The sequence below is a fragment of the Electrophorus electricus genome, chromosome 7, assembly GCF_013358815.1.
Source record: "Electrophorus electricus isolate fEleEle1 chromosome 7, fEleEle1.pri, whole genome shotgun sequence".
NCBI classification, from domain to species: domain Eukaryota; kingdom Metazoa; phylum Chordata; class Actinopteri; order Gymnotiformes; family Gymnotidae; genus Electrophorus; species Electrophorus electricus.
The window spans coordinates 27870201-27881781 of record NC_049541.1 but is presented as its reverse complement, the minus strand read 5'-3'; the positions used below and the strand labels follow the sequence as shown (position 1 = coordinate 27881781).

At 42.4% G+C, this 11581-nt stretch overlaps 2 protein-coding genes across 5 annotated transcripts; one reads left to right on the top strand and one right to left on the bottom strand.

Annotated features, from left to right (window-relative positions):
- The first annotated feature begins 62 nt into the window (after nucleotides 1-62).
- rbp2a (retinol binding protein 2a, cellular) lies at nucleotides 63-3333 on the top strand. 2 transcript variants are annotated; one of them, XM_027022285.2, is made up of 4 exons: nucleotides 63-519; nucleotides 1993-2171; nucleotides 2767-2868; nucleotides 3092-3333. In XM_027022285.2, the coding sequence occupies exons 1-4, from the start codon at nucleotides 450-452 to the stop codon at nucleotides 3143-3145; spliced, it is 405 nt and encodes a 134-aa protein (XP_026878086.1). In that variant the 5' UTR covers nucleotides 63-449; the 3' UTR covers nucleotides 3146-3333. The 2 variants fall into 2 exon arrangements, with proteins under 2 accessions (XP_026878086.1, XP_026878087.1); XM_027022286.2 differs by having other exon boundaries at nucleotides 63-1287.
- Nucleotides 3334-4198: 865 nt separating this feature from the next.
- On the bottom strand, nucleotides 4199-8592 carry mrps22 (mitochondrial ribosomal protein S22). 3 transcript variants are annotated; one of them, XM_035528655.1, is made up of 8 exons: nucleotides 8455-8592; nucleotides 7912-8084; nucleotides 7594-7758; nucleotides 5659-5802; nucleotides 5486-5569; nucleotides 5254-5399; nucleotides 5047-5155; nucleotides 4199-4551 (listed from the first exon to the last, which is right to left on the bottom strand). In XM_035528655.1, exons 1-8 carry the CDS (start codon nucleotides 8579-8581, stop codon nucleotides 4375-4377), a joined length of 1125 nt encoding a protein of 374 aa, XP_035384548.1. In that variant the 5' UTR covers nucleotides 8582-8592; the 3' UTR covers nucleotides 4199-4374. The 3 variants fall into 3 exon arrangements, with proteins under 3 accessions (XP_035384548.1, XP_035384549.1, XP_026878068.2); XM_035528656.1 differs by having other exon boundaries at nucleotides 7912-8078; XM_027022267.2 differs by having other exon boundaries at nucleotides 7912-8069.
- Nucleotides 8593-11581: the final 2989 nt, after the last annotated feature.

Here is an 11581-nt window from a genome sequence, read left to right as displayed (position 1 = left end):
GTCGTCGTGGTTACCCTCGTGTCATGACAAGGTGGTTTCCTCCAAGTCATGCTGCTGTACCTTCAGCTGATGAGAGTTTAGAAACTGTACTAAACTACAACTCAGGAAAACACTCAATTATGCCTGCAAGTTACAAGAACTAGAACACACACATGCAATAAATGGAAAAAAAGCTAAAACTTTATTAAAAAATCTAAATAAAAATGAAGTGTGTAGTCGTGTTAGTCCATGGAGCCATTTCCACCAGGCATTCACACCTCTGCAGTACTCTGAATGAGACATACATCTGTAAACTTTAACCTTTAACTTCTCTGTAAACTTTGACCTTTGACTGTCTTGGGCTCTGCTAAACTGAACAGCAGGGAAGGTCTTGATCTGACGTGCGTTCTCATGGTCATTATTGCCACTGTCTCTGGACCCCCCAGTAACCCCCCAGCACAGCAAACCGCATGAAGTACCTCTTCAAAGACCCACCGTCCAGAAAATCTGCACAATTCACTGGGATTAACCATGTTGCAGGTATGTTATGCAATATGTATTTGCACACAGGTGTTACTGGAGTTTCCAGAACGAGGGGATTGCTTCTAAATTTCTTTTCCCCAAACCAATAATTTTCAGTGCTGTGAAAAAGGAGAATCAGAAGCTACCAAATGACCGAGGCTTAATAGCTTTGCCCGTTAGTCCTGCGTTAGTCCTGCCTCCGGGAGAGCACAGGTACCTCTGCAAACTGGCAGCGTGTTAATGTTTAGCACAGCGATTACCGTGACAATGATCATTTTGATCAAAAGGCAGATACTAAGATGGCTCTGCAGTTCCAGGGTCCAGAGCTTTGATCATCGATATTTTGTGAGAACAGCCTTCATATCTGCTGTGATCCTATCAAGCTATTCCAGCTCACGTGTGCTGGCTGATTACAGCAGTTTCAGGGGGGCGTTTGTGCTTGTCTGGGAGAGTTGCCTGGCTCCCCGGTCCGCAGGAAATCTGAACTAATGACTCTTTTGATCTTTAGAGAAGCGTTAGGAGCTGAGTGTTTGTCTCAGCCCTTCCCTCTGGATTTAATGGTAATAAATGATGTTATCAGTTGAACTTTGCAACTCCACTCTACACTGAGAGAGACGCATCACCGACCGCCACTATAATAGGCTCAGTTTTGCTGTGTCTTCAGCATCTGACCACGTTCTGACCCTCACACACACCACTACGTCAGTATCACCATGCCGGCAGATTTTAATGGACAATGGCAAATGGTGAGCAACGAGAACTTTGAAGAGTTTATGAAGGCACTGGGTAAGTCCTCTGCCCCTACATTCACATCTTCATACGCCTTTTACATCTACGGCATTTAGCTGACACTTTTATCCAGAGAGACTTGCAATTATGACTGTACAGTTTCAGTAATGGAGGGTTAAGGGTCTTGCTCAGAGGCCCAGTAGTGGCAACCTAGCAGTGGTGGGACTTGAACTGGTAACCTTCTGATTACTAGAGGAGTACCTTAACCACTGAGACACCACTGCCCTTTTACTATTCCAAGGTCAGCATAATGTAGCTCTCTAGCTACGGGTTCAATGTCTTGCTCTCCAAGGGTCAGAGTGCTCAGTCTCTCTGAAGCTGTGTTCACTGTTTTGCTGAATCAGAGCAAACAATCTATCCCTCACAAAAATGCAGACTACAAAACTGGGATGTAAAAGACATTTGCTCTGGTTTGCCTGACTGTTTTCAGATTCACTTTTTGCATGCAGATGTAACTCTACTTTACATGCTGTTGGTAAGATGGTATCAGACATGTTTATTGAGGCAGTATAAGTTCCAGGTGCTGCCACTTCATGGACTCTTTTTGATCAGGTCATAGTGTTTCATTTACCATGATAACAAAGATTAGATAATTGGCCTGTACTGGTTAACCTCCATGACCCATCCATATAATTATAGTTTTCCAGTGGCAGGATTTGAGGAATTACCCCTTTTCACACTCATATTTTTTCTCTCTCTCAGATATAGACTTTGCTACACGCAAGATTGCTGCACACCTCACTCAGACAAAGGTCTTTGTGCAAAATGGAGATAAATTTGAGACCAAAACTCTCAGCACGTTCAGAAATTATGAAGTCAACTTCACTGTTGGGGAGGAGTTTGAAGAGCACACCAAGGGCCTGGACAACAGAGTGGTCAAGGTAGAGGGTTGTGTGTGGTGGAAACAAAACCAAGTATCTGGTCTCTTACTTGGAGAACATGCTCCATTATTTGCCAGCTGCTGATTAGCTTTTTGCCCCAAATGACTCACCTTTATTTCATTTTCAACAAGAACCAGAACGGTGTTCTGCTTCCCCTACACTGTTTGAAAGGGAGTTTTGACCCTCAGATTAGGGGCATATCTAATCACTGCTGTGCAGGAGAACAAAATGACAAAAAAAATGGATAAAGCCATCAGGTTTCAGAGCTGGACAGCAAAAAGTGACAAATTTGGCTCGCAAGTACTTGCCAGTGCAGTGACTCACGGTACAACAACACAGATTCTGATCTGAACGTCATTTCTCCTTCACACAGACCACAAATCAGCCACGCAACCAATGATTTGTTTAAACACTAGATCACAAACATCTTTCGATGTTCTCTTCAGTGCAAATCCAGTTTTGTGTGAACAGAGTAGATTGTGTTCCAGAAGGGCCATACAGTCCCTCATCCACGTTTTACTAAAAATCTTACTCTGCTGTGATGCTTCGGTACAGTCGTGATGTGTGTCACCTGCTTCCTGCCTTGAACTTTCAGACACTGGTGACGTGGGAAGGAGAGAAGCTGGTGTGTGTTCAGAAGGGCGAGAAGGAGAACCGTGGCTGGAAACACTGGATTGAGGGAGACCTGCTTCATCTGGTAAAAACACCAGCCTAACCCTTCAACCACTTTACTTATGCCATAAACTTCCAAAGTTCTACATTTTTAAATAAGTGGCCAAAAGAACAAGTTAAGAACAAGTTTTGCCATGACTTAATGACACAAATGAGTAATGTTATTACTTCATGTGCTATTACATTAATATTGCTGAATGGTATTATTCCTGAGACACTTTCTCAAATCACTTTCATCTCACTTCCAGGAGTTCACATGCCAAGACAAAGTCTGCCATCAGGTCTTTAAGAAGAAGCAATAATACTCTGAGTGTTCAACATCCTGCCAAGACTCCCCCTGAGTTCAGTGTCACTGTACAAATGTACATATGCATATGCGATTTTAATAAAGTGGTGTAACTGAGGCAACCATCCTGATGTTCTCCTGCCAGGGTGTTTGAGACCAGGCAGTATGCAGAAGAGTTGTGTGTTGTGACTAGAGTTGCTGGATGAAAAAGAAAAATTAAATCTATGATCTACTGTACATGTGTTGTCTTAAACATATCAGTGGTCAGATGTGTTTGCAGAATCTCATCTGATCCGAATGGTAATGTTTGGTTTGGGCCATATAATCTAATAATGTGAGGACTCAGTAACGTTGGAAGTGCTCACCCTGTACTTTCCTCAGAATACAAAAAAAACCCTCCAGCAATGAAGTCCATTCTGCTGGATGTTGACTGAACCTGCTGAGCTGTCAGTTGTAGGCAGGAACCTGAAACTGCATACAGATGTCAGCAATCCCACTTAAATCGAGGATAATGTAGCAATCAACTAAATCAAATCCATATGGTCACATTGGCTGTTTCAGGTCTCAACATGTCCTAGTAAATGCCACTTAAAAATCAGTGGCTCAGTGCTTAAGGTACTGGACTAGTAAGATCAAGGTTGCCAGTAACCATCAATTACTCAAGATGTGTCGCTTTGGATAAAAGTGGCAGATAAATGTAATCTGTGAATCACGTGTGAGCTGTAGATAACCGACCGCCGTGTGTGAGTGAGACAACATGAGGTTCTACCACATATCTCCTTTATCAGTCAGCCTCTAACAACTTCTGACCCAGTCAGTCTTTTAAAGTACAGAATAACCTGAAAGCCAGTGTTTCAGTACTAGAGTGTGTTCAGTATTGGACATTAAAGCCAGTATTTTTGGGTGACACTCTGGAACTCCCCCTTCCCCAGTTTAATCATTCAGGATTGATTTCCATGATGAACTGACATGTTTAATGTCATCACGTAACAGTGCTGTCTGCTGTACTTACTGAGACATTAATGAACATAAATCTGTGGATTCACCAAAAACACAATGTACAACGGAGTATTTTAGCAAAATCTGCCAGCGTTTTAGTAGGCAGGGAGAGCAGCCAGCCAGTTTATTTCCCCACAGCGCTACAGTAACCGTCATCCTGCACCAAATTCCCCCATTGGCCGTGTTCTCACTATTCCACAACGTTCATATTTAAACTTAATATTTATACATTATGTATACAAACATTCAGAAAGATCTATAGTCTGGTATTCCGAGTTCTCCATGTGTAGTTTGCAGATGCTGCGCTGATATTCCAGGTTTGCTTTGTGGAGCTGTTAAGACAATGTCTGTGCCGCTGTGTTCATACGTCTGCAGAGCCAGTTTGATGAATCCAGACTTCTGAGACTCACAATCAGCAAAGATCTGAACAAAGACAGACGAATGCAAAAACCTCCAAGCTTCAACACACTAGGCAACAGGCACTGAAGTTAAGTTAGATTTTGTTTATGAGCAATTTTCATTAAAGCCACATGAGACTTGCACGGTTTACTTCTGAGTGTACAGTCATGCATACAGACACTAATGAACACACACACAGTCCTAACTTTGACTCCTGCTATGACCAACTACTCAGGGTTAAGGGTCTACCATGACTGGCTACTCAGAGGTTTGAGGTTAGCAGACAGAGGCTGAACATGTACGCCGAGTTGTATTCATTGAGACTAGGTTAACGACTGACCTGACCTGTCCTATCACGTCTCAGTCTTTAACAAATACACACAACCCTGTCAATATAAATTTATGACACACTGGACAAATGGAACTTAGTGAAGGGTTATATTTAGCCTGTGGAGCCTGTCTCTACACACACTGCAGGGCCAGCTCACCTGATGTGTAGTTGTGTGTGTGTTTAATTACCTTGAGCAAGTCCAACCCTGTGGCTTGTTGTTGCACAGCCTGTAAGGCACAGTCACTCTGAGGATGAACCAGGTTAAACAGCCGCACCAAACTCAATGCATCCTGTAACCTGCAACCATACGTCACCAAGACAATGTACAACTGAAATCTGTATGACTGAGCCACTCTGACTGTACAGCACCTGTAATCACTCTCACACACACACACCGGTCTCTCTGAAGCATGTCTGTCAGCAGACCGTCGACTCTGCGTCTAGTGACCAGGTACCAGACCAGAGGTCCAAAGAACCGTGTGGAGCGGAGAACCTCATACTTGGCCTCCTGTTCCAGGTGCTCGAAGGCCAGCGTGTGCACCTGCGAACATGGTACAGCATCACAAACCTCAGGCTCCTGCACGTGACACTCATCAGTACGTTTATACGACCCAGGGTTGCACGCACCTTTTTAAAGTCCGCAGAATCAGGTTCAAACTGGACGAGGCAGTGGTTCAGCACTTCCTCATGTCTGTCCTGCCTAAACATCACCTGCAGACCCAGAAGACACAGGGTGGATCAAAGAGGCTGAATTCACCATAATCTGAAATCAGGAAGGCTTTTGTTTGCTTCAAAGATACCTTGAGGTTTTCCTCGTTGAAGATAGGGGGCGCCGTAAGCTTACGGCCCTCTTTGGGAAAGTACACCTGTATGAGACGGTCTCTCTCTTCCCACGTTGCTTTTCTCAGCATTCCACTCGGCTCCCTCACAACGATGAACCGCTCCTGGTGGGGGGGGGGGGGATTCAGGTGGCGCATGTCAGAGGAGTCAGGAGCGCTACATCAAAGTGTCTTGACATCACCATTCCACACACACCTGCTCCAAAGGAAACTGATCCTGGTTCCTGTATGCGAGTGAAGCACCCGAAGCTTTCCAGCAGAATCTCTCACAGAAATCGAGTTGCACACAACAAGGTGCTTCAGCACAACAAAGAAACTCATTGAGTGAACACCGACATCCTGCAGACCCGACACACCGATGCCCCACCTCACATAATTAAGACTGAATTAGCTTTACCACTCTGAGCTGCTATTGAACTACCCATCAGCACGTGTGCACATTTAGTGTCACTGCAACCTTTTCCAGTTAAGTGTTGATCTTCAAATGTGTTTGTTTTGTTACACTTTTAAAAACACTGGGAAGCTGATTATATCCTTATAGATTACACAGAGTGTTTTATTTAGGCTTGTTACACAATAAATAAACTCAGATCAACACAGTTTATGACCGTCATTATACTTGGTTACAGTGCACTGTAATTAAGCCCAAAATGCTACAATAAGCCCACAGAGAGGGGTGTGTGTGTGTGAGCGACATTACTCTGTGTGGGGTGCTGAAGGTGATGTCAGTACGTGTGTGTGAGAGACATTACTCTGTGTGGGGTGCTGAAGGTGATGTCAGTACGTGTGTGTGAGAGACATTACTCTGTGTGGGGTGCTGAAGGTGATGTCAGTACGTGTGTGTGAGAGACATTACTCTGTGTGGGGTGCTGAAGGTGATGTCAGTACGTGTGTGTGAGAGACATTACTCTGTGTGGGGTGCTGAAGGTGATGTCAGTACGTGTGTGTGTGTGTGAGAGACATTACTCTGTGTGGGGTGCTGAAGGTGATGTCAGTACGTGTGTGTGTGTGTGAGAGACATTACTCTGTGTGGGGTGCTGAAGGTGATGTCAGTACGTGTGTGTGTGTGTGAGAGACATTACTCTGTGTGGGGTGCTGAAGGTGATGTCAGTACGTGTGTGTGTGTGTGAGAGACATTACTCTGTGTGGGGTGCTGAAGGTGATGTCAGTACGTGTGTGTGAGAGACATTACTCTGTGTGGGGTGCTGAAGGTGATGTCAGTACGTGTGTGTGAGAGACATTACTCTGTGTGGGGTGCTGAAGGTGATGTCAGTACGTGTGTGTGTGTGTGAGAGACATTACTCTGTGTGGGGTGCTGAAGGTGATGTCAGTACGTGTGTGTGAGAGACATTACTCTGTGTGGGGTGCTGAAGGTGATGTCAGTACGTGTGTGTGTGTGTGAGAGACATTACTCTGTGTGGGGTGCTGAAGGTGATGTCAGTACGTGTGTGTGTGTGTGAGAGACATTACTCTGTGTGGGGTGCTGAAGGTGATGTCAGTACGTGTGTGTGTGTGTGAGAGACATTACTCTGTGTGGGGTGCTGAAGGTGATGTCAGTACGTGTGTGTGTGTGTGTGTGTGTGTGAGAGAGACATTACTCTGTGTGGGGTGCTGAAGGAGATGTCAGTACGTGTGTGTGTGTGTGTGTGAGAGACATTACTCTGTGTGGGGTGCTGAAGGTGATGTCAGTACGTGTGTGTGTGTGTGAGAGACATTACTCTGTGTGGGGTGCTGAAGGTGATGTCAGTACGTGTGTGTGTGTGAGAGAGACATTACTCTGTGTGGGGTGCTGAAGGAGATGTCAGTACGTGTGTGTGTGTGTGTGTGAGAGACATTACTCTGTGTGGGGTGCTGAAGGTGATGTCAGTACGTGTGTGTGTGTGAGAGAGACATTACTCTGTGTGGGGTGCTGAAGGTGATGTCAGTGAAGACATGCTTGGCTGTGTCCATGCCTTCCAGGATAGTGTCTTCAGCGAGCACATCGTCTATGGGCTGCCTTTCAGGCACGACTAAAGGCATCTTTAGAAGCTTCCCAGCCTGTTCCCTCGCCCGGAGCACTGCCTACAGGTACGTGTGTGCACGCACACACACACACACACACACACACACACACACACACACATACGAGAAAGGAAGTTAAAATTAAAGAAACTCAGATTAAAAAGGACATCCAGTAATGAGGTGGTGGGTTTTAACGTCGTGCTGAACGCTTACCTCCTCTAGCTGAGCGTCAGTCATAAGTTTATACTTGGGTGGTTTTAGCTCCCGTTTAATGGGTTTAAACACTCGCTCCAGGTCCAAACCCGTAATTCTGGTCAAAATCTCCTGAACTTCAGCATCTGCGAACTGGGCTTTTCTGACGCCATCAGCACCTTCACAGCCGGAAACCATGGAAACAGAGCACAGCAAACACGTAAAGCTGCCGCAGGACCGTGAACACGAGCACCTCAAACGTGACACCTTCACAAAAGCCACAATAACAAACACAATCCTACACAACGAAACACTTCCATCACATTCACGGATACACGCTGGAGCAAACGGATACAGTCTGAGGTGCCTGGCGCGCGGATATGTGCGCGATGCTCAGCTTTGCAACATGGTGCAAACGGGCTTAGTGCACGTGCGACTCGGGAAACGTCGCCTTCACGGGTTAACATTAGCGCACGAGCGCGGAGACGTGCGCAAGGTCAACAATACGGACGTACAACTGCGTCAGCTGCGTTTCATTTGACAAAGTTAAAATGTTTTACTTACTGTCGTCCGAGGACGAAGTACAAACCGGCCGGCGCGCACCCAAGAACAGCGCTCGCGCATCATAATCCACGCTTTGAACTCCACGGCAGGACCTAAATAAGCCCCGCGCGACCCTGAGCGCAGCCATCGTGGAATTTCTTCTTCTCCTGCAGCGGCTGGAACGACGAACCACCGCCAGCGCCACCTACAGTACCTTCAAGTTTCAAGTTTGGTTTATTTGTCACATACACAGTATAACTCGTATTGAAATGGTTGAGAGTGCTCTGTCCAAACTGAGGAAAAAGAAAAACAGTCCTAATAATCTTTAGAAATATTCAAGAGAAGGGGGTCACAGAAGCTCTAATATAGTTTTATTATGTAATATAGCCTAATATATAATGTAGTTTTATATATAATATAGACTGATATATAATGTAGTCTTATATATAATATAGACTGTTATATAATGTAGTTTTATATCTAATCTAGCCTGATATATAATGTAGTTTTATATATAATATAGACTGATATATAATGTAGTTTTATATATAATATAGACTGATATATAATGTAGTCTTATATATAATATAGCCTGATATATAATGTAGTTTTATATATAATATAACCTGATATATGATGTAGTTTTATATATAACATAGACCGATATATAATGTAGTCTTATATATAATATAGCCTGATATATAATGTAGTCTTATATATAATATAGACTGTTATATAATGTAGTCTTATATATAATGTAGCCTGGTATATAATGTAGTTTTATATCTAATCTAGCCTGATATATAATGTAGTCATATATAATATAGCCTGATATATAATGTAGTTTTATATATAATATAGACTGATATATAATGTAGTCTTATGATATATAATGTAGTTTTATATATAATATAGCCTGATATATAATGTAGTTTTATACATAATATAGACTGATATATAATGTAGTCTTATATATAATATAGCCTGATAAATAATGTAGTCTTATATATAATATAGCCTGATATATAATGTAGTCTTATATATAATTTAGACTGTTATATAATGTACTCTTATATATAATGTAGCCTGATATATAATGTAGTTTTATATCTAATCTAGCCTGATATTTAATGTAGTCATATATAATATAGCCTGATATATAATGTAGTTTTATTTCTAGTATAGGCTGATATATAATGTAGTTTTATATATAACATAGACCGATATATAATGTAGTCTTATATATAATATAGCCTGATATATAATGTAGTTTTTATATAATATAGCCTGATATATAATGTAGTCTTATATATAATATAGCCTGATATATAATGTAGTTTGTTATATAATATAGACTGATATATAATGTAGTCTTACATATAATATTGACTGATATATAATGTAGTCTTATATATAATGTAGTCTTATATATAATATAGACTGATAATGGTTTTATATAGAATCTAGGTCCACTTGAACAGAACATGGCTGACCTTTGCTGTTTTACTGTCAGGTTTTATCTAATGCGGCACTAGGGCTTTCCAACTTCGTCTCTGCTCAGATTATGCTGTCCTTACTAACACAGGCCTCGTTCTTTATCATCCAGGTTTCTGCTAAGTGTGCAGTGCCTAAGGTTTTTGGTTTCCCGGGGTTGCCATCCAAAAAGGGGGAAACGCTGATTTAGTCCTCCAAGCTCCAAACATTCATTACAGAACGACGTCATTAGGCAGTTCTATGTGTCCAACGCGAGGTGGCGCCAGTTCCTCACAGTAAAGCGCCTTCCCTTCAGTCCTTCCCAGCGCTGCACCTGTCAACGTGTGATCCACTGGCCAAAATATGAACTGCATCTTGGATTAAAATAAATGTTGATTACAAACAATATTTTTGGGACGGTTTAACATATGCCCTCTGTGATCAGTTACATGAATGTTTTAGATTAAAAAACATGGCTCACAAAAAAAAAGGATTATCAAATGTGCAGAGAAATAAAATAATCATCTACAATCAGTGCAGCTTGAAATGTCTTCAGAAAATCATGAAATTATTACAGTCTAATTCTTGTAATTAGAATTATAAACATGTGACATTCAAATTTTATTGTCTAAAAGATAGTTAATAGTACTAGTGCTGTCAAAAGCTGACATCAAAATATTCCAACTAGTGAATGTTTAATATCACACTTGGAGAATGATCCCCTGTCCAGTGTGCCTTTTCTGTTGCTAGTGTTCTAAAGTATGTAAGTATGTGGAGATAGTATTGTCCTCTCAAATAATCAGGACAAATTACTTCGGCAGGTGCTTATCACAGAACACACACACATACACACACACACAAACAGACACACATACCCGCACGCACACACACACATGCATACATGCACACACACACACACACACACACACACACGCTCAATTTGGTGAATTGTTGAGTAACATATTTCTTTGCAAAGGGTGGTACTGTATAATTTAGTACTGTCAATGATTGAGCAACAAAATATAGAATAATTTATTTATTTAAAATGTAACATTTGAGACAACAAATTGTGAAGAAGTTTTTGGGCTGAATTCTTCACTCCACACCAACCCAGTATTCAAAGTTAATGGAGATGCAACAATCAGTGACAAACAGATGAACGAACACACACACACATGCACAGTCATACACATACACACTCACAATCACACACACACACACATACACACACACACACAGTGTGCTGAGGGGGAGAGGTAAGATAGCAGAATGAATCAGCCTTTCAGCAAGCAACAGATGTCTCCATATGGACTCACACACACACACACACACACACACACACATTCATGTGCACACACACACATACACAAAATACATTGCTCATTTACTTGTTATTTCTATGTAAAACACCAACAAACCTACACACACACACACACACACACACACACACACACACACACACACACACACACACACACATATACACTCAATCAGCACAGGGGTGCTTTAGAAGTCTGTCTGCTTTGAGAGCATTTGCAACAGTTTAGGGCGGTCTAATGGCATGGAACTGTGTGTGTGTGTGTGTGTGTGTGTGTGTGTGTGTGTGTGTGTGTGTGTGTGTGTGTGTGTGTGTGTGTGTGTGTGGATGTGCATGGGGCATCTGTATGTGTGTATA

Coding starts and splice junctions, on each gene's coding strand:
- rbp2a (XM_027022286.2), top strand. CDS start 1,215: ATGCCGGCAGATTTTAATGGACAATGGCAAATGGTGAGCAACGAGAAC. Junction 2,172..2,766: donor TGGACAACAGAGTGGTCAAG/GTAGAGGGTTGT, acceptor TTGAACTTTCAG/ACACTGGTGACGTGGGAAGG. Junction 2,869..3,091: donor AGGGAGACCTGCTTCATCTG/GTAAAAACACCA, acceptor TCTCACTTCCAG/GAGTTCACATGCCAAGACAA.
- mrps22 (XM_035528655.1), bottom strand. CDS start 8,581: ATGGCTGCGCTCAGGGTCGCGCGGGGCTTATTTAGGTCCTGCCGTGGA. Junction 7,759..7,911: donor CTGACGCTCAGCTAGAGGAG/GTAAGCGTTCAG, acceptor ACGTACCTGTAG/GCAGTGCTCCGGGCGAGGGA. Junction 5,570..5,658: donor TCAACGAGGAAAACCTCAAG/GTATCTTTGAAG, acceptor CTGGGTCTGCAG/GTGATGTTTAGGCAGGACAG.